The following is a 22,141-nucleotide window of genomic DNA, read 5'->3' on the forward strand; positions in this document are numbered from 1 at the left end:
AAGTAGAGATCCAGCTCCCAAGGACGGACAGGCTGTAGCCTTGGACAGACGCACATCCATTGGCTGGTGGAGAACCACGTCAGCGGGACCAGGACCAGGATCCATAGGAACCAGGGAACCACATCAGCAGAACCAGGACCAGGATCCACAGGATCCACAGGATCCTGAGAGATGAGAAAGCACAGAAAGGCTTCGGGGAAGGTAGCAAGTTAGAGGCAGACATTTGGCTGACATGAGACATAACGATGGAGAGGAAGAGGAGGATAGAGAATAGAGGAGCTCAGTGCACCATAGGAGTCCCCCGGCAGTCTGAGCCTATAGCAGCATAACTAGGGGCTGGTCTAAGGCCTGAGCCAGCCCTTAACTATAAGCCTTATCAAAAAGGAAGGTTTTTAGTCTACTCTTAAATAGTGAGGGCAGAAAGACGAGCTAGAAAAGATTTGGGGAGTGAAGGCATCGGTGGTGCTTGTGGTGATGGGAGCACTGGGGACTTTGGCCCACAAACTGGGAGAGTGGCTCCAACAGATTCCAGGTCTCTGTCCAGCAGAGCACAATCCTAGGAACAGCTAAGATGCTGCCCAGAACCCTCAACCTCCCAGGCCTCTGGTAGAGAAGCTTGAGGAAGACGCACGCAGTGAGAAGTTTTTATTTTATTTTATATATGCAGATACACTTAGCCATACATTATGCTTACATTCATACCCACACATGCAGTATAAATATGTGCCTGTATGAAATTCAGTGACATTGTTGTCCATCCACTCAAGGTAAAGACTTTCTAAAGTTATAGTTGTTAGAATGTAGTTATAATTTCCAATCATCTAAAGTGTACCTTTTCTCAAACACTTCTTTGATATTCCTTATTTTGTGGGCAACTTCCTCCATCAGTTGCACTTCTCAAATCATTCTTTTCCATTTATTAAATCTGGGGGTTCAGTTTTCTTCACCCCTTTTGATATTCGCGTCACTGCTGTGATTGTATTTGATCATTTGCATGAAAAGAAGATATGTAAATAAATGTTACCTTCAGCACTGACAGCCTTCTCTTCTTTTATATTTAGAGGTGATTTCTGGCATATCTAATATTTACTTTCCAAGCAAATTCTCTCCAAGATAAGGAACAGTTGGTTTTGTGAATTTTATTGCATATCTGTGTCCATTCATCTGTTACTTGCATCCCCAGCCCTTCTTCCCATTTTTTTCTTAAAACAACCACTCATTGTTTCATGCTTCCTTTGTAAAATGTTATACACATTTCCCATAGTATTTTTCAATTTGTCATTTTAATTGACATACTCCAACCTCATATTCCTGACATATACTCTGTAAATAACTTCTTATTTGCATGTATCTATAGAGCTGATGATTAGATACAGTAGCACTCAAACGCTTTGCATCACATTTCACAGTATGGCAGAAGCAGTTACTGTGAGGTGTGTATGACTTGAGTTAATGCCTGGCTTAAGTGTTTTGAGTTATATAGAATGTACGAATACGTTTACATTGCATTTACATCATCTAATAAAGTCTAAATTGGTTAAATCAAATGAGATGACTGTATCTTACATAAAATGGGATTTATTGGCATGGTCATTTGTTTTTTGAATACAGCTCGGGCAATATTAGTTCCTGAGCGCCGATGGTCATCACCGGAAGTGATGTGAGGCTGTATGTAAGGCAGGATGGTTTCCATGGACACGCTGCGTCGTCAACTGCAGTGTTTACCGCGCCAGGAATTACTTTCGCAATCTGATTGGCTCCTTCTCTCTCACCAGACATCGTACATCTCATCCTATTGGATCGCCGGTACGACTGTGGCGCGTGGTTGTGATTCCTAAACTCTGATTGGCCAGAAACATGCGGGACCTGGTAGCGCCGCATGTCGCCTGTGAGCCGTGATTGGAAGCCAGGTACTGTGGCGCAGGGTCACCGCTGCTCCGTCATCCTTATATACAAGTACACTAGTCCGGCTGGGAACGACTGAGAACGGAGTAGTAAGTCCTACCGTCACCGGAGGGAACTTAACACGGGTGAGACACCTTACACACACTCTGCTGCTTCATACTTTGAAGTCTTCTCGGGTTCTGTGGAGATGGTAATAATGAAGCAGAAAGCTTAGCTTGTTGATTTGCAGTACAGTTGGTTTAACCCACAAACACCCAGCTAACGGTAAATCAAGCCACCGTAGGAAGTCTCTTGAGCTGGACAGGAAGCGGGTCCGTCAGCCATCGGTCCGTGTAGCAATCAAACTGTCCGAATTGATGCCGTTACTCCGCAGTAAAATGAGGGTTTATCCTCCTGTATTTGTTCTCACGGGTACATCGTCTTCTCTCACACAACTGACCCTTCAGTGTGACAGTGTGACGGCTTACAGGTTTCTGTACCGGACATTAACGACTTAGTTGTAGGAAATCCCGTTGCCCTTTCACCTAGTTTTGCTCCCCTCTATCCTTATCTCCCAAACACGAGCTTAATGTAACTGTTCAGGTATGTCTAATAAACTGTATACGCTAACAGCTAACGTTAGCTAGTTTCCAGACGTTGACCTATCAAAGTATCAGTTCCATTAGCCTAGCTAACGTTACGTTAGATCTGAAAATGCCCTGCGTATGCCCTTTTAATAAGCTAGCGTTAGCAACTGTGTCTTTGTGTGGATTTCGATCTTTTTTGTTAGCTAGTGGCATGTGCGTTTTGATATCTTGATTACTGTGTAAACGTCTGTAGTATCTCAACCACAGCAACAGTGTCATAACGTTATTACTAGTGCAGCGGCGTTGGCTAACTTGCTAGCTGGTCCATGTTGTCAGTAACTTAGCCAGATGGCTAAACTTACTTTAGGTAAATAATGATGGCTACAAGAGAATACAAAGTTGATGACTAATGTATAAGGTCACCTGACGTATGACATAACTTTTAAACTCAACAAAGCACAAAGCACAGTGTTATTAGCCTGGTTCCAGGCTACTGAGAGGCTATGAGGTAACTCAGTTATTACAAAGCTGTTGGCTGTACTCATGTAGCTTTGAGTAGTTTTGTGTGTTTGTGTCCACCACCTTTTTATTCATCCATTCCAACATTAACAGTTAGGTAGCATTGCAGGCACCTGGTTGTTAACTGTAGACATTTCAAACTTGCATACTCCAAGTCTAACCACACACAACTTATTTATCTGATGAATTTATTTCTGAATGTGAAACCCCTTCTCAACCTGTTCAGGATGCCTGGATCAGCCCCAATCAGTTGCTTGGGACCATGGCCCAAAGATGTGGGTATTATAGCCATGGAACTGTACATACCATCCCAGTATGTGGACCAAGCTGAGCTGGAGCAGTTTGATGGTGTGTCAGCTGGTAAATACACAGTTGGCCTGGGTCAAGCTCGCATGGGCTTCTGCTCAGATCGTGAGGACATCAACTCTTTGTGCCTGACGGTGGTCCAGAGGCTGATCGAAAGGAACGGCCTGTCCTACGACAGTGTGGGCCGACTGGAAGTCGGCACTGAGACGATCATTGACAAGTCCAAGTCTGTCAAGACAGTCATCATGCAGCTGTTTGAGGACTCTGGCAATACAGACGTGGAAGGCATTGACACTACAAATGCTTGCTACGGTGGTACAGCTGCACTCTTCAATGCTGTCAACTGGGTAGAGTCCAGCTCATGGGATGGTGAGGGAACAAACTTATGTAATGTTTGTTGTTGTCTTTTCAGTACTACATCGTTTTATTCCATCAATCGATTCATTTCTTGGTCTATGAAATATCATGAAATGGTGACGAATGTCTGTCACAAAAGGCGAATTAGAGAGAGGCATCAAATTCATTTGAGATGCTGACAAGAGAATAGTTGCCATTTTTGGTTTGATAAATGAGTTAAATGTTGTTGAGTTACTCAAGTTTCTGTTGAAAGTTTTCGTTTTTTTTTTTAGGCAGTTTCACAAAGCAGAATGTGATTCAGTAACAATGAGCTAATGTTATTGTTATTTAAAAAAATCTGTCCTACAACACAAAAAGTGATTGTAATAATACAGGTATTATGATATAATGCCTCAGACATTTGAACAGTGAAAAAATGGAATAATTATTGATCTTAATGTTTCCTCTCTGCAGGACGCTATGCTTTGGTGGTAGCAGGGGACATTGCTGTCTATGCCACGGGAAATGCCCGGCCTACGGGGGGTGCAGGTGCTGTGGCCATGCTGGTTGGGCCTAATGCACCTCTGGCCTTTGAACGAGGTCAGTTAAGTGATAACTGTACTCTTCATTTATGAGGCAGCACTCCATTTATTTAGCCAATATTTATGTAACTGATCCAATCATTCAAGTGCGTACTGATAACTGAATTTTTGATTGAATCATTTTGTCTGTTTGGCTCTGAGATAAATGTTAGACACTTGGAAAGAAGCTGCCTATGAAAGCAAGGCTTTCCGTTTTTATGATTGTGCTGCTGGTAATTGCTGCGGCTGTGGTACAGGTCTGCGAGGAACCCACATACAACACGCATATGACTTCTACAAGCCAGACATGGCGTCAGAGTATCCTGTGGTCGACGGCAAGCTGTCGATACAGTGCTACCTGAGTGCCTTGGACCGCTGCTACGCTGTGTATCGCAACAAAATCCACGCACAGTGGCAAAGAGGTGGGTTAAATCAGTGGTCTTTGATCAGCACAGACTGATCCTCCAACGTTTCAAAGTATTCCATGAAGACTTTTTCATGAGCAAGAAGAATATAAAAACAACACTTCATTAGATATTTGTTAGTCCCGGTACCTTCCTGTTTGAAAGGCACTGTTGCTATCATGCATGTGGAGGGTAGTATAGTGGAGGGACTGGTTGGATAATAGTTTAATTAGTTAAGAGGGTTTGGGATATTACCTACTTGTTGTGCTATGTTTACCTACGTTCAAGGTGAAAACTGTTCTCAATGCTCTTTGCAGCCGTGCCAATTAAATGGAACCCAGTGTTTTAGGAATCTGATACCAAACAAAGCAAGTAACAATGATTTAAAACAGGAAATAGTTATATGTGCTATTCTTCTTCTTCACAGAGGGTTTAGAGAAGCGCTTCAGCCTGGATGACTTTGGCTATCTAGTGTTCCATTCTCCATACTGCAAGCTGGTGCAGAAGTCTTTGGCAAGACTGGTGCTTAATGACTTTCTGAGCCATTCCAGCCCCAACACTGAGACAGGTCCCTATGCCGGCCTTGACGCCTTCAGGTACACTCTTTTGGGTTTTGTGCATGGCCTTTTGATTTCAATTTTGCTGTAAAGGATCTCTTTATAAAGCACTCACTTTTTGGAATGTAGATGGTCTGAAGATAGATTCTTAAGTTCCTTTCTATGTATAGTTATGAAATAACAGAAGTTAGGCTTACAGTCGCAAGCACTGATGGCTGCCTGCTGAAATTAGCACAGTCATCAAACTGAAGTCCAGCTGAGCTTGCTTTAGGACACAAAGAAACACGTCTCCCTGCCTGAGATCACTTCATGCTATTATGAAATGCCCCTCTGGTAGTACATGTATCCAGGTGTATGCCAAAAAAACACCAAAGCTTTGGATGTAGCAATGTGTTGTGGTGGATTATTTTCCACTTTGTTGGTTTCTCAACGTCATTGGTTTCTCAATGACGGAAACAAAGACACTATACTTTACAATGCTTCCATGTAACCATATGAATCACTTTAAACTGGAAAGAAATAGTCCCTATCAAAACTGTCAGTAGTGTGTTTTGTGCATTAAAGTATTCAGGGCATTGACATACCACTGTTGATTTTTAATGATCTAGTATTTCATTACTGTGATCACCATAAACTACATTCCATTCACCTTCACTGTATTTAGGTGGAAGTAGAAATCTCAAAAAATGACACTAAAACTATCTTAATGGAGAGGTCGCAGCAGAGGGAAGTGGGGAAATATAGTTTTGGTATTTGGGGAAAACTGATCCTTTAAACCCTACGCCACCGTAACTCAACATAGACTACATTTATTTGATTTTGAATTCTGCAATGAATCTCCAAGCACCACGAAAAACTGACGTAAGGTTCAGTGATTAACAACAGGTTTTATAGTTGTATGTGATGATGCTAGCCTAATCTCTTGATGTTAGAGATGATGTAACTTGTAACTACAGTGATCAACCACGTATATGGATCAAAAAGCTTCGGAGAGAACCATTCCAGTGTAAATGGTCTTAAAATAGTTTGCTCATAGTAATCAAGTACTCTTCTCACGGTGTTCATTTCACAAATAAGGGAAAACAATTTAAAACTATGGTAATGCTATGTAACTTGTCTGCTTCTGGCTGGCTACCAGCCAGGCTATCAATCTGGCTATCATGACGAGAACAAGGGTAATTTTCTCTCAGGTCAAGTTTGTCAAGTTTGGTTTTTGTCAGTCATAAGTTTTGAAGAGACTGTTTTTAACTAACAGCAAAACCGTGTGTTACTCAGGCTACTGTGCCCTGTGCAATCTACTCAAATAACGAAAAGCAATCATGGCTGCTGGCGGTGGAAAAGAAAAACTGATGCACACAGGGTGAACACCTGTGGTTATCAAGTTGACTAATTATGTCCAGTCACATAATCTGTTTCATTTCTTCATATTCATGATATAAATATACAATTGTCAATAAGATGGTGATCTGCATGATAAATAAAGAAAAAAAGGAAAAAATAGTTTTGGTTAAATAATCATCTTGCATTTAATGATAAATTAGACCTGAACAGATGACATCACTATAAACGATTTCCACGGTGGTTTTGATTTTGCCCCAGCTAGTTCCTTAGTTGACAAGTTGAGCATTTCACTCATCTTTCTTGCCATATTTTCTTTGTCTCTAAGTTTTTATTCAGAAAGTGATCAGATCAAACATTCAAGATTCATGATGTCATGTTATTGTCATATGTACAGTAGGGAAACATGTTTCCATGTACAATGAAATTCTTTCATTGCTGTATGCAATGAATTCCTAACAATTTAAGTAACATGTCAGCTGGCACAGAACACAACCGTGACATGGATTCAGAGGTTGTCTGACATCATTTAGAGACCTTTCAAATATTGAATACATGTTTGTAAATGGCATGAGGCCTGCTATCATTCAGTATGTGTTTGCATGAACTGCTGTCGCCAAGAGTTTAGCGATGACCTTTAGGTGGTCAGGGTGTCTGCTGTCTAATTTTGCTCTGTTTGTGCGTGTGTGTGATTGCAGAGATGTACAGCCAGAAGACACTTACTTTGACCGGGATGTGGAGAAGGCTTTTATGAAGGCCAGTGCAGATCTGTTTGAGAAGAAGACAAAGTCTTCCCTGCTGATTTCCAACCAGAATGGAAACATGTACACCCCCTCTGTCTATGGCTGTCTGGCCTCAGTCATTGCACAGTATGTCTCAGTGTCTTACTGGTCTGACTTTCAGTGATTTATTTACTATATTTAATCACTTGATGCAAGAGGCAGGAAGTCAAACAACATAGGAATCAAAGAATCTGTATATTCAGTAAAGGCTTTAAGCAGAGAAAAGGAAGAAAATCAAAACAACCCAGTGTGTCCGCTGAGGAAAAGACACTCTACCTCTGAAATTAATCTAAGCATGAATGCATCTTAAGTTTGAAGATTATTTTGATATTTCTGACAGCTGTTTGTATTGTAAGATTATTGGTGAGATCTTCAAACAGCAGTATTTTTTTATTGCAACAAAAACACATTTTCAGGAAAGTCACTGCCAGCAAATTACATTTGAGCGGTAAAATGACTATTCAGTGTTGTAGTTTGCAAAGAGAATCTTTGTTGCCTGTGTTCCAGACACACACCTTCACAGATGGCAGGACAGAGGATTGGAGTTTTCTCCTATGGTTCAGGATTTGCTGCTACTCTGTATTCTCTCAGAGTTACACAGGACTATACACCCGGTAGGTCTGCCATGGTTCAGTGCATTTGTGTGACATCAATGTAATTAGAATATATGGTGATTATAACACCGTAGAACCAAATGGTAGTATCTTCTTCCATGTGATTTGTTGATTGTGTGTTTCAGGATCTGGACTGGACAAACTTGTGTCCAGCCTGAGTGATCTGAAGGTCAGACTGGACTCAAGGAAGAAGGTGTCGCCTTCAGTCTTCTCTGAGAACATGAAACTGAGGGAGGAGACTCACCATTTAGGTATGACCTTGCTGTTGCTGCCGCTCGTGTCTACAGGAGACGAGCACAAGCCTATCACACAAGTCTGTCAGGAATGAAAGCTTTGCCTAAAACAAGGGGTGGTCCTTCTCTCTGGATGATGATGATGTTCTATTTGTTTGACATGCAGGTAACTAAAACCACATTCCTGGTGGCATTAGCTTAAAGAACATGTGGAGTCATTGATAAGCTCTCGTGCCTTTTTGAGCACTTGTTTTGTATTAAGCTGTGCAAGACATCTATGATTTGCACATATTATTACATTAGACATTAATAACATCTAACAATTCATTCGTGTCCCATTATTATCATCCGAAAGAGTCCTGCCCCGATAAGGAACACTGTGTACTGACTTGGGATTGTGTCTCACTAACAGGACATAATATTTAGAACCCTTCATGTCTCACTGATTGCTGTCACTGAGATCATTTTTTCTGATCTTTTTATACAGCCAGCTATATCCCTCGAGGCTCAGTGGAGGATTTGTTCCCAGGTACATGGTACCTGACACGAGTGGATGAAAAACACCGCAGGGAATACGCCAGAAGACGTCTGGATAATGACCTGCCAGCAGAGCCAGAACTTGTTCGCTCCAGCAGTGCCACCGAGGTACAGGATGAATAAATGTCAGGGCAGACTTTCCTACTTCGAATATTATATCTAATGGACATCAAAGGAACAGCAGGTAGAACAAAGTGATGATGAATTTATGTAAATGTGGGAGTCCATGTGTCCAATTGGATCTTGTATGGCAGTTTGAGTTTAGGATCATTTTGGTTTCTTCTAGCTTTGGTCCTTTATTTGCAGTTCTGTCCGTCATGTTTGTCAGTAATCTAAACACTATTCACCAAGTTAATATCTGGGAACACGGTGACAATACAAAAAATTGGTCAGATGGGTGAAGACATGCGAGTGGGCAGATGATCAATCGGGTTATTGTGACTGATAGAAATCATGGACAAAACTAGAAAAGTCGACTTACATTGTGATAAACCAGAACAATCTTTTAAAGACAACATCCTGGCTTACATGAAAGATGTTCTTTTCTAACTATCTGTAGTAAACAGAGGAAGATATTTACGATGAAAAGATCAGATTAGAAATGTACATTTCCACAACAGTAATTCCATCAGTACAACAATATTGTTTCCGTTCACTGATCATTTTGAGTTGCTTCTACTTTGTATATGCAGCAGTACTCCTTGACACTGATGTGGAAAACCAGTGGAGTTTCCCTTCGCCATCAGTGGAAATTAAATTACTTCCTGCTGATGTTTCAGATTAAAAGCCAGTCTAAAAGAGGAGGAATTTTGCTCTTTGAGCATTTAATGTGAAACATCTGTGGTAAGAGGTGTTCACTTTCTTTGACTATTTAAAAAAAGCAACAAAGAACAAGTGACTGCAAATAATGAGTAAATGAAAACAGAGGAGCAGAGAGCAGGAAGGTGGTAATTATGACAACTGTTGTATTGATGGAATTAGTGCTGTGGAAATGGAAATTCTGGTCTTTATTGAGACAATAGGTTAACAGGAAGGGCATGTTGCTTTAACAGCAAATTGAGGCTTTCAATGAAAAACTAAAACAAATATACTTGACAAATATACTTTTAAACAGGGGAATTAGAAATGAGATGCATGAATACAAGTTCCAAATAATAAAACTGGAGTTCTCCCTGCAGTTGAGGTAAATGCAGTATGCACAACCATATCCAGCCCTAGTTCACAGCAGTTTACAGTCCTTAATTCTGCCTTCCGGAATCGTATGTATAATGCTGCTATGACTGGCATTGTGTTCCACAGTGTCTTTTCACATATATGTGGAAAGGTGAGATCAAAATGTACTTAGCCCTAAACCATTTAGTGTTTCGGCATTTCTTTCCTGGTGTTAATGGTCTGTTTTGCTCCTTCAGCACATCCCCAGTCCAGCCAAGAAGATGCCTCGTATCCCCACTGTGACCAGCCCTGAGGCTGCTGTCAGCAACTGAGAGCTCTTGGCTTACCCCTGGGAGGTATCAAGGAAACTGTAATAATTAGACAACACTAGAGGTCAGAAGGCTGGAAGAGACAACAGTGTCACATCTGAAATCATTATAGGATAAACTTAATTAGGTTGGAGCAGTGTGCGACAACTGAGTAGAGGCCAGTGGATGGCTATAGAGACTCGACTGCCTGTACCCTTCCCATCATCATTTAATGCTCCAGATTTGACTACAGAGTCTATTTTGATCACAATAATTGATTTTGAAATCCTCTAGTTGAAAGTTAACTCTTGCTCTCCTTTTGCATTTGTGCAAAAGTTGTATATTTGGGAGGAGCACAGGCTGATGTTTGCATGGAGTGTTGCTGATACCGGACTTCCTGCTGGCAGCTGGCAGCCAGTGACAGGAAGAGGAAATGGACATAATTAATGCGGTTTTAGTTGCTCCTGCTGATAAAAAGAACCAAGGGAAGTGGGCCTCAACTGCGTTAACGCATCCAAATATTGCTGCCACAGCAACCCAGTGTGAGACAGAGCTCATACATCCACCCTGCTGTTTGTGTTCAATACCTCAGTTTTCTATGAAAACCCTGCAGGTTCATCATGTGACGCTGTAAGTGGTGCTTTGCCCAGACGGTGTCAGAGTCCTCTCTCAGCCTACACACAGCGGCCACAGTCTTGCTTTAAACTGCATATAACAAATTAACGTGGTAGGAAATTCTGCCACACAGAAGATGTCAGCTGTCCTACTTGATGAAGACCAGTTCTGTTCCATAGGTGCATGTTAAACTGAAGCCATTTAGGATAACATCAGTGTCATTTTAGTTTTTCTGTTTGCCTTTCATTGCAATGAAATGTCTAAACCCCTTGAATGATATGGCATAACTACTGCTGTTCTATGTTCAGCTCTGATTGTTTTCAACTTCCATAAAAGCAGCTGACTAGATTATTATTCAGACTGGATATGATTATTTAACTACTTTGCAACACCCAAGACGTGTCTTTGCCTTTTCACTGCCACCACATGTAGTCACATGTCCAGTAACAGTCTGTCATAATGGAGCAAAGTTAATTGAAAAATGTTATCATTGCAACGTAATAGTAAGGCTCAGGAACACACAGTAGAGTGTGACCATAATCAGTGGGTTTAGACTTTTCTAGACCAGTAATTAATGAAAAACATTCCCCCAGTGTCATCCTTTAAAGGTGCAATCAGCAAAATGTGGCTGTTAAATAGTGATAGTACAAAAAGAATTATGCTGTAACTTGACTCACATTTTAAACTACCACTTGTAGGAAGCATGCTCCTTCAATGAGAAGATGTGGAACTGCACATCAGAGCGACGTTTCTGAAGTCTATCCAACTTAAGTTTACTCTGCAAATATCCTTTGCTCCCATATCTGCTCTGTGTCCCAAATCAGCAGTCTCACTGCTCCAGCTAGCAGCATGAGATCAACAGTACCCAGTTTATTAATGTTCATCTAGCTAAAACTAATGCTGTCCAGTGAAACACCTCTTTGTGTAAGGCAAAATGATGTTTAATCACCACCAATACTAACAGAACCTTAGAACCTTCATGAAGGTAGAATTTATTGCTGCATTAGGTTTAGAAAGGTGGAAAAGTCACCTGGAAACAAAGTGTAAATGTGGCCCCTGTCATAGTAAATCATGCTGAGCAAGACTAAACAATATAATGTGATTTTACTCTGGTTTTACAGACGAGTGCAGACAAGATAGTGGATTCCCAGCGAATCCCCTACGTTGTGCAGGCTGTCTCATTAAAAGTTTGGAGGCAGCCACTGAGACTGCAGCTGTTCGATTGTGTTTATTTTGTGCAAAGATTCAGCAAAATATTACCGATTGCTCCTTCAATGGTATACACCACATCAGGCAATGAATTAAGGACCATTATATGCAAGAGTTGTTTTGTGTTGAGAAAGCACATGGTTGGGCAATAATTTCACCATATTACCATATCAGCTAGTGTAGCACTGAAACTGCTGCTGTGAATGTGAACTGCAGCACACCTGTGTTGTCTGTCCTTGTCAGTTTGATTCAAACAGAAGTCAACATATTAAATCCTACCAAAGCCTTCATGTGAAAGGGCTTTGTTTCTTGGAGTTACAGGTCAGAAGATTTACATGCAACAAAAAGAAATGAAAAGATTTTTTATATTAGTAACAGTTGTTTTTCCTGTTTAACATTGATTTGTTTGGTGATGGCTGCTGTCAGCAACAAGAAACCAAATGTTGAAACAGAGCTCAGGCAGAAAACATCAGCCTTAAAATAAGTGTTGGTGTTTTCCAGTCGATGGCTGGACCGGCTCTTAGACTAGCACACAGGGATCAGAGGAATGAGAAGAGTTGATGTCAAGGTGACTACATTTTGGAGAAGCCTTACGATTAGTATGTATGAACTGTAAACAGACAAAGCGATTCTTCTAAAACTGTATAGATATTCTTTTTAATTGTACAGTCAGATTTAGTTCATCTGAAGTCAGGCCTTGCTCACACCAGTATCACAAACACAGTGTTGCTGCGAATGTTCTGGCCATGACTGTAATATTACATCTCTGTGGTGTATAACCTGTCTCAGAGGTCACATGATCTTTACCAATGTTGATGGTAATGTACAGTACAACCTGTAAGATTATTTATGCTGTGTAGATATGAATGAATCGATGCCTCAGATGACTTTTATCCAGACAGTGTGTGTGTAAACCTGTAGACTCAGAATAAATGGACATTCAACATGTGTGGTGTAAGTATAATTATTTTTTCATCAATAAGCTTAATCATCAAGACCATACATGGATTTAGGTGTAACTCAGGTTTTTCTCACTGTTATGCCTTAACATGCTAATCAGTGTGAAGTTACTCATCCAAGACATTTTGATATGTATTCCTACGTATGTTAGCACAGAAGCTCTGAGTTTCAATGAAATATGAATATGTACACTGTGAAAAACCATGTGACAAAGCCAACTGCTTCCAACACCATTTCCACCATGGTGACATCCGCCCCTTCCTGTAACCTTAAAACGACAAGAAAAAACAGTAGATAATAGAGGACAGGATTTCACGCAAAATACATAAATCAAAGAAGACGTGTTTGCAAAACAGCTCTGAATTCATTTGCATTCATTGTATCACAAGGATACATAGACTAGAGGAGTTTTCACCTTGTATACTGCACATTTATTAGATTACATATGAAATACTGTATTAGCAGCGAGACACTTGGTTAGCCACAGAAAAACTTCTGCCAAGGTAACTTGCAATGTGTTGTCTCATTCCACGTATAGTATGTAGAAGCCTTGTGTCGTCATGCATTCAGGCCCATGTGACCACACTGACGACTTCTTCTAATCTTCAAAACCTTTCTAGTCTTTTTGACCACTCAAAGTGCTTTTACATTACATTCACACAACAGCACAGCACAACCCTGCTGTCAGTGGGAACTAACCATTGACACGCACTCACACTGAAGCTGTGATTGTCATGACTGTAGAATTAGAGACTTACCCCTAGTTAAGCTGCAGATTCTGTTGTATGCTCCGACCACTACAACTGTGCACAGTCCTTATACCGGAGCATTTCGGCATTCTCAATAGATCCCCATGAGAATTGAACCTTTACAGGGATAATGGCACCAATAACATTTAGAATCTAATAGTTGAAATAATCAAACACATGCTGCTTGGCTGTGGACAGATGAACCAGCCCAAATGGATGACTCCATGCACAACAAAGGGCTCTGGCACACCTGAAAAAACCTTCTCCTTATCCCCCTAAACCATAGTCCTTGGGGCCTGTCCTCCAGCCACAGGCCAATCATCTGCATGTTCTGCAGGTCCAGCCTCAACCAGTACCTCAACCACTATCCCACTGCAGCATATCTGGCCCTTCCTTTCTCCCCTCACCATCGCCCATCATGACAACCAACCTTGGGCCCTTCGAACACCTCGAGGATCATTGCCCACCAATGTCTTGTACAATTTATTTGAACAAAATCACCGCATCACTCACATTCTCCGGTATAGATCTTGATTGAATATCAGCAGAAAGCAACATATCAGAGAAAACATAGTCGAAGAGGCCTATTTCACTTTCACTTCATTTCTGTAAAATGGCCACATGTCCAGAGGCTGTGGAATTAGTTCGGAGTGTGAGTATCTCTGTGGCTTCATGGTTTTTCATTTTATTTCTTCAGTTTCCTGAGGAAGAACTTCACTGCTGGGCTTTTTTGGTGGGGTGACTTAACACTCCACCAGAATACTCTGCACATATGCATGCCAAAGCATTTAAATGAGTCAGTGATGGTCATGGCCTCACCTGAGCTATGTACGGGAAATCTGGATGGGGCACTGGACCTGAAAATCAATGATGACGTCCTGGTTTTGGGATTCGTTGTTGTGGCACGAAGTGACTGCTTGGGCTACCTGCTTTTTAAAAAATATGGATATGAGTTCTGTTCTGACTCCAAAGAGTGGCAAATACATGGACTGCATGAATAATATGGGCTTCATTTAAGAGGCTACAACAGTCAGTGTGGGTTATCTGCCATAACTGGCTAGTAAGAACATGTGCTAAAACTGTGAAAGAAAAGAAAAGGAGAGGGCAGACAGTGATACCATGGCCTGAAAACCAACCATACTTTTATCACACTAATGAAATATGCCACCACAAACCACATCATCATCAAAAGTGAGTGGACTGAAAGCATATCTACTACACCTGTAACTGGAAACCACCACCACCTGCAGCACTGGAAATAAAGAGAGACAGAATGATCATATGTTATGTAAAATCCAACCTAACATGAATACCCCTAAAACAATAAGATGCATAAGACTAAGGCAGGGTGATGAGACACAGGCCCTCAGGGCTGAGTTCTAAGGATTAAAGGACAAGATAAAAGAATGTTCACCCACTTTCTTCCTCCCCACAAGAGGCTCAGGATTCACTGGGACTGATGTTCATGTCCATCATTAAATTGGGGAACTTGATAGGAGTTATGGCATTAAAGGCAGAGCTGAAATCGACAAACAGGATGCAGGAGTAGATGCCAGGGTTGTCCTGGTGTTGCAGTATGTGGTGAGGGGCAAGGTTGACAGCATCTGCGGCAGATCTGTTGGTGCAATACGCAAATTGGTATGCATCCATTATAGCGGTGGTGCAGGCTTTCAGGTGTGACAGAATTATGCACTCGAACGACTTCATGACCACAGATGTTACTTTAATTGATTTATAGCCACCGAGACAGGAGATCTTGTGCATTTTGATTGGATTGAGTAGTTGAAGTCTTTAGTTAACACTGCATAGTATTTGAGCACTGCTGGCCTGATCTTATCCCGGCCTTCCTCTTTTAAGCCTCTGAAGTGTATCTCACACCTCCTTCTTGTGGATGTAGAGTGGAGGGGCAAAAACACGGCACTGTTGGAATCTCCCATAGAATCTGTCAGGAAGGTTCAGATCAGTCTCAGGAGTGGGACTTGGGGCTTTTTGTGATTATCATATTTTTGTGACTTTATTCCAAATGGTCCGTGTGTCATTAGATAGCAAATGGACTGTACAAGTGTACTAGTGTACTGGTGGACTAGTGTACTAGTGACTGTACTAGTGCTTTTCTAGTCTTTTTGACCTCTCAAAGAACGTTTTCACTACATTGACATTCAACGATACACACACCGTTCATACACTGATGGGAGATTGCCAACCCTTCCATCAGAAGGAAACTATTCACACACCAACGCTATGCTTTGGGAGTTCAGTGTCTTTCCCAAGGACAGTGGGGGAGCTGGAAATGGATCCTGTGATCTTCTGATTGGTGGACAACCTGTTCTACCTCTGAGATGACGATAAATGCAATGTGTTGTTCCTGCTTGGTTGTGTAATTTGATTTTGACCTCACTTCATATCATCAGTTGTGACAACAGTCAAATCAGTGGCAGCTCAGTGAAGGTCATTTTATAGGTTGGTGAACAACACTTGTGGGGTTCACTGGAGCTCAGCGGGTATTCACTAATGGCAATCTGTTAACATTCAAATGAGTCTGTACATAATCACACTACTGAAGTTCAGGGGGCTTCAGACAATAGCTCTTGTTGCTGCCGCTATTATCCAGCAGCACCTGTTTCTGCCGCCAGGTGTCACTGTCAGAGTCTTATAGCTAGATAGATAGATAGATAGAGACAGACAGACAGACAGACAGAGAGAGAGAGATAGATAGAAATACTTTATTGATCCCCGGGGGGAAATTCTGGTATACATGTCAGTATGAATGTATAGTTTGAATACTTTACTCTTGGACTATTTGAGGTTGTTTTTTACTGTCGTCTTCTTTTTAAATGTAATTTAAAGATTGTGTTAGTTTATCGAAAATGATCTTTCTATATAGTGGGCTTTTTTCTTTTTAACTCTTTAACTCTTCTTTGATTAGAAGACTTTTTACCTATCGTACTCAAACGGGTTCCTTCCTGGTACAAACATCCCTGAAGGATTTGTACCATGGCCGAGGCGCTGATCCAACAGCAGCAGTACACTCATACCTCCACCAGCGTGACACCGCCCCACTGCAGGGCGACGCAGGGTGGAGAGTTTAAGCACCACCCTGCGTCACCACCCTTGCTGAGAGCGGACAGGGAGGGGAACTGAGGAAAAGTCGCTTTTTGGCCTTTCCCCTTGCTAAAAACTGACCTTGTGCCGGGGAATAATTGATTTATCATTAACAATCCTGGTGTCTGAAGTTCGAGGGGCCGCCGGCCGGAGTGGACTCGCGCTCAGGTCAGACTGAATATTTCTAACTTGAAAAAGTTTCCACTATTCTAGCAAGAAGTCTTTGACGTCACCAGAAGCTCGATGTGGAAGCGAGAAAAGTTAGTGTTAGTGTGCAGACACAGGCCCACAATCTGTAGATGCAGTGCAAACTGTCGTGTGTGTGGAAACCCAGAAGTTCGTTAACAGAGAAAAAGAAAAAAGAACGACGACAGGCGCCACACAGACTGAAATATGGCTTTCCCCACACACCCAGCTGAGCGACGAGTGGGCTTAACGCTGCTCCGTCAAGAAACATGCAATGGTGTGTTCAAGTTTCCGTCCGTGGAGTAAGTTAGGGCGTCTGGGACTTTAATGAGGCAACCGTTAATGTCGAAGTGTGTGTGTGTGTGTGTGTGTGTGTGTGTGTGCGCGCGCGCCCACGCCACAACGAGCGAGAGCATTTGTTTCTGGTAAAATGGTGCTGCTCTGTCAAAGTTCCGTATTTGGAAGAAGTTCTTGTGTTCAGACCACCTCTGCACTTCTCCTACAGACTGGCACGTTCAGCTCCACGGCCCCCACAGACCACAGTGCTAAGACAAGCAGATTGTGACCCATCACTTGTGGTTGTGCTCCCATGATTCTCAGTGGTGGCATGTTAGCAGACAGACAAGCAAGAAAAGATAGCCTCTGGCTGGGAATGATCACCCCGCTGTGATGTGGAGGAACTTGTATGGTGACACTGCCCAAATAGCAGTTGTATTTGAGAACAGGTTTGGGAGACTTTGTGAGGTCTAATAGCAGTTTGTATCCATGCATGCTGCAGGGCTTGCTACGTGTTAGGACATGATATGAATGCCTGCATGCAATTTATAGACATTTTCACATATTTCTACAAACATATATAGTACTTCCATGGTCATTTTTGGATTGTACATGTCTTTGCAAAAGCTTTCCACTAGTAGTTCACCCATTATACTACAATAATGCTGTTTCAGCATAATGATCCAGATGTCTAATAACACGATTTTATCAGAGTGTGTAGTCAACTTCCTGGTGTGTCTCAGCAGAGACTCAGGTCAGGGCTAAAGTTCTTAAGTCTGTCAAATCTTGGACTCGGACATCCATGGTCATTAATGACATTGCTCAAAGTCTGCTTTGTTCCAACTTTTTGCTGTCTTTTGTTTCATATTGTTGAATTTGATGCATTACGATCTGAAAACAATGTGTTTTTAATCAGCTTAGACCTCAGTGTACATCTTTGTCATGCTACGGTCGTTTGCAATAAAATGACTTCTTACATGTGGCCACCACGCATGTAACGATAGTGAGCCGGCTCTTGGTGGCTTTATATAGAGAGGAATGAACCTAATTGATGGAATTGTGATTATAGTTTGACTGCGAAGAGTTTGCAACTGTAAATGATTACTGAATTCTCAGTTGGACAGAAGTAAGTCTGGATGTCTGAATGAAATTGTCTTTAAAGACAAACTGAGTGAACCAAAAAATGGCAATAGAAACAAGAGCTGTTGAATCCAGTGATGACATAATTAGTTGATTGATCAAAAAAAAGAATGAATATATTTGGACACACAATAAGAGCACAATAACTGCTGTGAACATGTGATGGCCAATTGCACTATTTTCTGACATTTTGTAATAGAAAATTCATCAAAATTAATTGGTCATGGAAATAATTGTTAATTACAACTAAGATGCTTAAATTGTCAAAAAACAGGAATAATTTCTCAGGCTTTAGCTCCACAGGTAATACGGTTCTGAGTCCTTTCATAGTCTGTGTTGAGTATAAGAAAATATAGCACATTACCAGCCTTATCCTTTCACATGACATTCAGGTATTTTCATATTCTGGTGAAAGTGACATTGTAAATTCCTGAATTTTTCTCAGATAAAATGTGAAAAGGGAGGTAACTGTGCACGCCACAAACAAACAGCTCACCTGGTCTTTTCAAAACAAAGGTCTTGACAAGAAGCATTTACTGCCAGACTGACAACTTGCTGCTAACCTTTTCCATCACTTTTCTGCTGCTCAACTCTTTCACTCCTGCTTAACCCCTCGTTTGCAACACTATGTAGATGTCCTGAAGATGTGGAGAATGAGGAAGTGGAAGATTTTAGCAGCGGTGCTCATAATTATGCAGCGGCAGTGCTTTGCTACCAAATGAATACACAGGAAACACTGCTCTCTCTATCCGTTCTTGTTTCTAAATACAGCACTTGAACCAGTTCAGCATATTTGAGGCTGATGTGCTCAGCGTGATTCTTGCTAAAGGAGGAGCACATCTTACCCAAAATGCATTGTAATCATTCATGATTTTGTTTGCACAGTATGTGAAGGGACACAAAGTGACAGGTGGAAGTAAACATCGGCCATACCAGATTCTTTAACTCTGGCTGCTGGCAGCTGGACGTTCGTAAAGTTACTTTTTGCAATCAAACAGAATACGTTTGAGTGCAAAACCTTCCATTTTGTGAATCAAAAAACAGATTTGAGAGCAAAACTACTGACCGTGCCATCAAAAAATGTTTTATTCCAAGTAAGTACATTTTGTGATTGAAAATGTATTAATGCTTTTCTTTGTAAATCCAAATGTTTCGACTCCGGAGGTTTTGCAGTTTTGTTGAGCTTGATCTTGTGGGTGGGACCTATGCTGAAAGATGTAAGCCACGTCTCCACTGGAAACTTGATTTGACTGTGTCTTACATCTTTCAGCGTAGGTCGCGCCCACAAGATTCAGCTCAACAAAAGCAAAACTTTTGGATTCAACTTTTCGATTTGCAAACAAACCTTTTTGATTTGTTAACAAAACTTTTGGATTGCATTAACATATTTTAATCACACATTTATTTTACTTGCAATAAAACATTTTTTTGACTGAATAATGTTTAAATCAAATTTTATTTCAGTTTTTTAGTTAGTTTTAGTAGTCTTGCTGTCAAACTTATTCTGTTTGATTGCATAGTAAAGAAAAGGCCTCACAGCCATTCTCCTCATGTATGATGTTACAGTATGTATTAATAAATGTGCCAGTGTTCTCCATGAGAGCTGCTTGTCAGATGGTCAAATAGCTCCAGAGCCCCCCACCCCACACACCTTTCTGACCTTGGATTGGTCTGGACTGTTTCTAACCAATTCTGTAGCTTTCTGAGGCTAACATTTACACCCACTTCAAGCCGATATGGAGGTGAGGATGGAGCAAGGGTTTGGCCCTGTCTGCAAGGCTTCTCATTTATCACACCCCTTTTTTGTCACTTTGCATGAGAACAATTAGGGCTCAATGTATCATTCTTTCCCCACTGGCTCACTTGGCCATTAGATCAGAGTTTTACTGGCTGCATGAATATTTTCACAGGCCCAGCATCAACATCATGAAAGTAGCTCTTTTTCCCATTATTTTGGCGATTTATTATACATAACATTTACAACATCGCTGCCCACTTCCTCACATCACCCATGTTAACCAGCTGGTCTCTTCAGTCAAGAAGTGGCGTGGCGCGGAGCTGGACAGTGCAATCTGCAGTGATGCTTCGGCATTCTGTCTGTTGCAAAATCTGTCTACAGCACAATCACTTGCTGACTGGCACAAAGAAATGTGCCTCTGGTTTGAATAGCCAGGCTACTGCCTGCTAGGAACTGACATAGTGTGGCATGCAAACAGCATGGTTTCTGCATGGTTCAGTCAGGTTCTACTTCAGTCATGGATATTGCTTTGGTGTATGAAGTTAAACCAGCAGATTACATGTTCTGTTTCAGTATAAACAATCATTATCTCATCTCTGTCATAAATCTCTCATCCCTGCCTCAATGTGTGGTAGTCTAATGGACAGACAGCGGTAAAGCTCTGTTGGATAGATGTCAGTGTGTTGTATCATGGCTTACTCTCACACCAGTTAAGGAAACCTGCTTTTCATTCCAATGTGCTGCAGAGATCAGAGTGTAGTGTTTTCACTCAGCCATATTTGGTCAAGACAACATGTGCTGCCACTCCTCCAGCACAAGAAATTATTTGTTTTAGACTTGAGCCAATTCCCAAGCCTGTGTCAGATGCCTGGGGAGTTCAGTCAGACCAGGACTCAATGTGCACTTAATTTAAAGGGCACATGAAGCAGCAAAGCTGTTTGGACAAATCAGATACTTCTAAGAAGCTATTGATTTTGATGTTTGACTATTATTTTACTTTTACAATGGTAGACTTGAGAAAGCCATGCTAGTTTCCAAGCTGAAGTTTGAAGTGAGCCTTGAGGAAGATCTGAAACAATATGTACACTGATTCATGGTTCCAGTGAATCCTGGTAATTGATTTGGACCTGTCAACACCACTGACATGATTACAAGCATTCTGGTGTATTTATTCATCCAGAAGCTGAATCTGTTGTTGAGTGTGGTAGACAACACCAATGCACTGATACTGATATTGGATATCGGTTATCTTCCTTCTGCCACAGAATTTCTTCATCTCCACATTCCTGTATTCCACTGGGATTGGCTTCATTTAGCTCTTGTGCTGGCTGCTAGTGACATGAGACTGAATAAAGCCTCTCTTCTGTCTTCTCTCTCCATTTCTCTGTCTCTATGTTCTGATGCTGGTATTCCAAAGGAATGCAGAGTTGAATTCCTCTGCGGGGCTGGAGGCAGCAGAACAGCTTTACAGTCTGGGTTCATGTTGCCCTGCTAAATATGTACCTGTGTGTAATTTATATAGCAATAGGATAGCAATAAAACTCTCCATTATGCAAACATACAATATTTCCCTCACAACTTCATGTGTTTCCTAACTACAATTCAAACACTAAAAAATGTACTTCAGGTTGTGACAAAATGAAATTAACTTTCAACCTCTAGATTTAGATATGAGCCTAATAATGATATATTTGGACTGAAGTAGATCTCTTATCATTATTAACACTTTGAAAGTCAAAGTAATGAACACAGGGTATTTTTTCCCAGGAAACTGATTGTATATGGGGTATTTTTGGGATTTACAACTCTGTCTGATCACAGTTATTGATGCAGACAACTCATACAATTTCATGGTACTCATACAAATCCTACAAACTTGAAACTAGCTAAAACACAATGTATGTCTTCAGTTGATGATTATCAAACAGTTTAGTGCAGCCATGTGTGATATAATAGCACACATGGTATAAATAGTATGAACACAGATGTACTGTTGAAGTTACATTGCTGTGTGATGTAGCAATATGC

General features: G+C 41.2%; 2 protein-coding genes across 2 annotated transcripts in view; both read left to right on the top strand.

Moving 5' to 3' along the window:
• Positions 1-1,876: 1,876 nt before the first annotated feature.
• On the top strand, positions 1,877-12,910 carry hmgcs1 (3-hydroxy-3-methylglutaryl-CoA synthase 1 (soluble)). Its single transcript, XM_070850053.1, has 10 exons — positions 1,877-2,030; positions 3,217-3,665; positions 4,107-4,232; positions 4,471-4,635; positions 5,045-5,213; positions 7,211-7,381; positions 7,802-7,908; positions 8,034-8,159; positions 8,629-8,786; positions 10,088-12,910. Exons 2-10 carry the CDS (start codon positions 3,218-3,220, stop codon positions 10,160-10,162), a joined length of 1,545 nt encoding a protein of 514 aa, XP_070706154.1. The 5' UTR covers positions 1,877-2,030; position 3,217; the 3' UTR covers positions 10,163-12,910.
• A 3,894-nt stretch (positions 12,911-16,804) lies between these two features.
• The window catches only part of tln1 (talin 1), a 67,013-nt gene continuing 61,676 nt past the window's right edge, over positions 16,805-22,141 (top strand). The window contains exon 1 of the mRNA XM_070850052.1: positions 16,805-16,941. The gene's annotated coding sequence lies outside the window, so the exon portion shown is untranslated. The remainder of the gene's footprint in view (positions 16,942-22,141) is intronic.

This window comes from Pempheris klunzingeri, chromosome 19 (genome assembly GCF_042242105.1).
Source record: "Pempheris klunzingeri isolate RE-2024b chromosome 19, fPemKlu1.hap1, whole genome shotgun sequence".
Lineage (NCBI taxonomy): Eukaryota > Metazoa > Chordata > Actinopteri > Acropomatiformes > Pempheridae > Pempheris > Pempheris klunzingeri.